At 43.1% G+C, this 2,500-nt stretch overlaps 1 protein-coding gene across 2 annotated transcripts in view; it reads left to right on the plus strand.

Annotated features, from left to right (window-relative positions):
• The window catches only part of mtus1b (microtubule associated tumor suppressor 1b), a 29,109-nt gene that overhangs the window by 11,822 nt on the left and 14,787 nt on the right, over positions 1-2,500 (plus strand). For both annotated transcript variants that reach the window (XM_035529540.1, XM_027018849.2), the window contains exons 5-6: positions 960-1,055; positions 1,269-1,373. In XM_035529540.1, coding sequence (XP_035385433.1) covers positions 960-1,055; positions 1,269-1,373 — 201 coding nt within the window. The remainder of the gene's footprint in view (positions 1-959; positions 1,056-1,268; positions 1,374-2,500) is intronic.

The following is a 2,500-nucleotide window of genomic DNA, read 5'->3' on the forward strand; positions in this document are numbered from 1 at the left end:
AAACCCAAAAATACAATTTCCCATCTTTAAGGCACACACACACACATTCTCTCTCTCTCTCTCTTTCTCTCTCTCTCTCTTTCTTTCTCATCATACGCATGCATACACGCACACACACAAGAGTGGATACACTAAATCCAGTCCATATGGCCTGGGAAAGTAAGATCCTGTCCCCAATGATGGTTAATTGAAATTGCCCGCAATTTCAATTAACCATAAAATAAACACACAAAATAAAACAACAACAAAATCTAAAAAGAGAATTTTTGGGGGGACCAGTATATTCTACCAAGAAGTTACAGTTGTTGTTTGACACATACTCTTTCTGAAAAAGATTAAACAATAAAATAAAATTTAAAATAATTTAAATAGTAAAAGGCTCCATATATTTTAGAATGAAAGTTTTTCGCTTTCAATAAAGACGGAATAATTTAAATATTAACTGAGGATGTTAGTTGATCACAGTCCAGATTATTCCCACATGACAATCATGACACGATAAGAAGGCTCATAATCTGGATTCTTCCTCAAATGCTCGTTGCCACAGCAACATAAACCTCACGTGTGTAGTTTCTATAGGAACACGTTTTCTTTATGTAAAGACTGGGGTAACCATAACAACCACTTCTTATCATCACCAAACCAGCCTTTAATGAAAATGTGAGGTTTGTGATAGAGAAGAGTAAATGTGTGTGTGTGTGTGTGTGTGTGTGTGCATGTGTGTTGTGTTGTGTTATGTTATGTTGAATAAGCTCTTGTTCCTAAGTTCCTGTTTGTGTTCCTGGTGTTATATACATTATAACTAACTATTGTATTGTACCTAATATATATATGTATATATAATTTATGTGATGATGATAATGGTGATGACAACGATGTTGATGACAATGACGATGGTGACGACGATGGTGACAACGATGGTGATGATGATGGTAGCGGTGGTAACGCCTGTGTTCCAGGTGCGGCTGCAGTGATGAAGGCAGGGCGGAGGTCCATCAGGACGCCCTCTTCCTCACAGGGGCGGGAGAGGCTTGTGTCCAGCAGACCACCTACAGGTGTTAATGTTAATGAGCTTCTGTGATTGGTCCTGTTAATGGGCTTCTGTGATTGTGATTGGCCATGCTTAATGAGGCTCTGACATGAGTGCTTTGAGTTTGTAGAAGCCATAAGGTTTTAAAAATGTATAAAGGTATTTTCCAGAGTGTTTGGTGGTTTGGTGTTCTGTTCAGATTTGAAAAAGTTTGACTATTTCTGCACTGTGCTGTTAGGTCTGAAAGCCCCAGTGATGGCCGGCTACACTGCAGCCAAGACTACCCATAATGCCCTGCAGCGCAGCGGGGTGGTAAGACCCAACCGGCCATCTGCAGCAGCAGGTACTGTGTGTGTGTGTGTGTGTGTGTGTGTGTGCTAGTACTGAGTTAGTGTTTTTGTTCCAGCATGTTCTGATGCCTGATGTGTAATCCCACATATCTTCATTAAATACATTGACAGGGGAAATACTACTAAAAGCCTGTTTAATAATGATAAACAAACACACACACACACACACACACACACACACACACACACACACACACACACAGTGACAAGCCTGCTTGGTACTAATCACATTCACATTACCAGTCGTAATTACAGAAGCAGTTCAGTTCAGTCTCTCTCTAGTATAGATTGTCTGTCTTAGAAATACGAGATAAGAAATAAGATGTAAGGAGAAGGAGAAAGAGAGTAAGAGAATGAGGACAAGGAGAGAGAGCTATTTGCTTAAAAGATGTGCAGCCAGTGTTCGGACGTTATTCCAACATAACGCGGTTATTCCGACCGTAGCCCGTGTTTGGACGTTATTCCGACATTACGCGGTTATTCCGACCGCAGCCCGTGTTCGGACGTTATTCCGACATTACGCGGTTATTCCGACTGCAGCCCGTGTTCGGACGTTATTCCGACATTACGCGGTTATTCCGACTGCAGCCCGTGTTCGGACGTTATTCCGACATTACGCGGTTATTCCAACTGCAGCCTGTGTTTGGATGTTATGCCGGTGTTGGGTGTTTTTTTAAATCAATCTGATGTCAGCAGTCACTTAGAGGGCACACTGGCCTGTCCCACTGCTCATAGAAAACAAGGCTGTGTGTGTGAGAGAGGGAGAAACACCATTGCATTCACACACAACTAAGAGGCTGTCTCTTTTTCTTCAACAATGGTCCTCATCACTATTCAATCCCCCCACCTCGCTCTCTCTCTCTCTCATCCCCTTGGGCTGCGAACACCTTATGAATGCATCTGTGTCCCTCGTTGGTGTTTCGGGGCGGAGCAGGTCAGAAACGCACCCTCCCTCTCAGCCAGTGAAATCCTTGTTTCCAGAACATAAAGGAAGGAGTTGTGATGATCATGTCTGAGAGCACTAGACAGACCGCTCTGTCTGCAAGTGTGTGTTAGTGGGCTACTCTGAGGGGGAAGGGAGGGGATAGAGAGAGAGAGAGAGAGAGAGAGAGAGAGAGAG

Source organism: Electrophorus electricus, chromosome 9 (assembly GCF_013358815.1).
Source record: "Electrophorus electricus isolate fEleEle1 chromosome 9, fEleEle1.pri, whole genome shotgun sequence".
NCBI classification, from domain to species: domain Eukaryota; kingdom Metazoa; phylum Chordata; class Actinopteri; order Gymnotiformes; family Gymnotidae; genus Electrophorus; species Electrophorus electricus.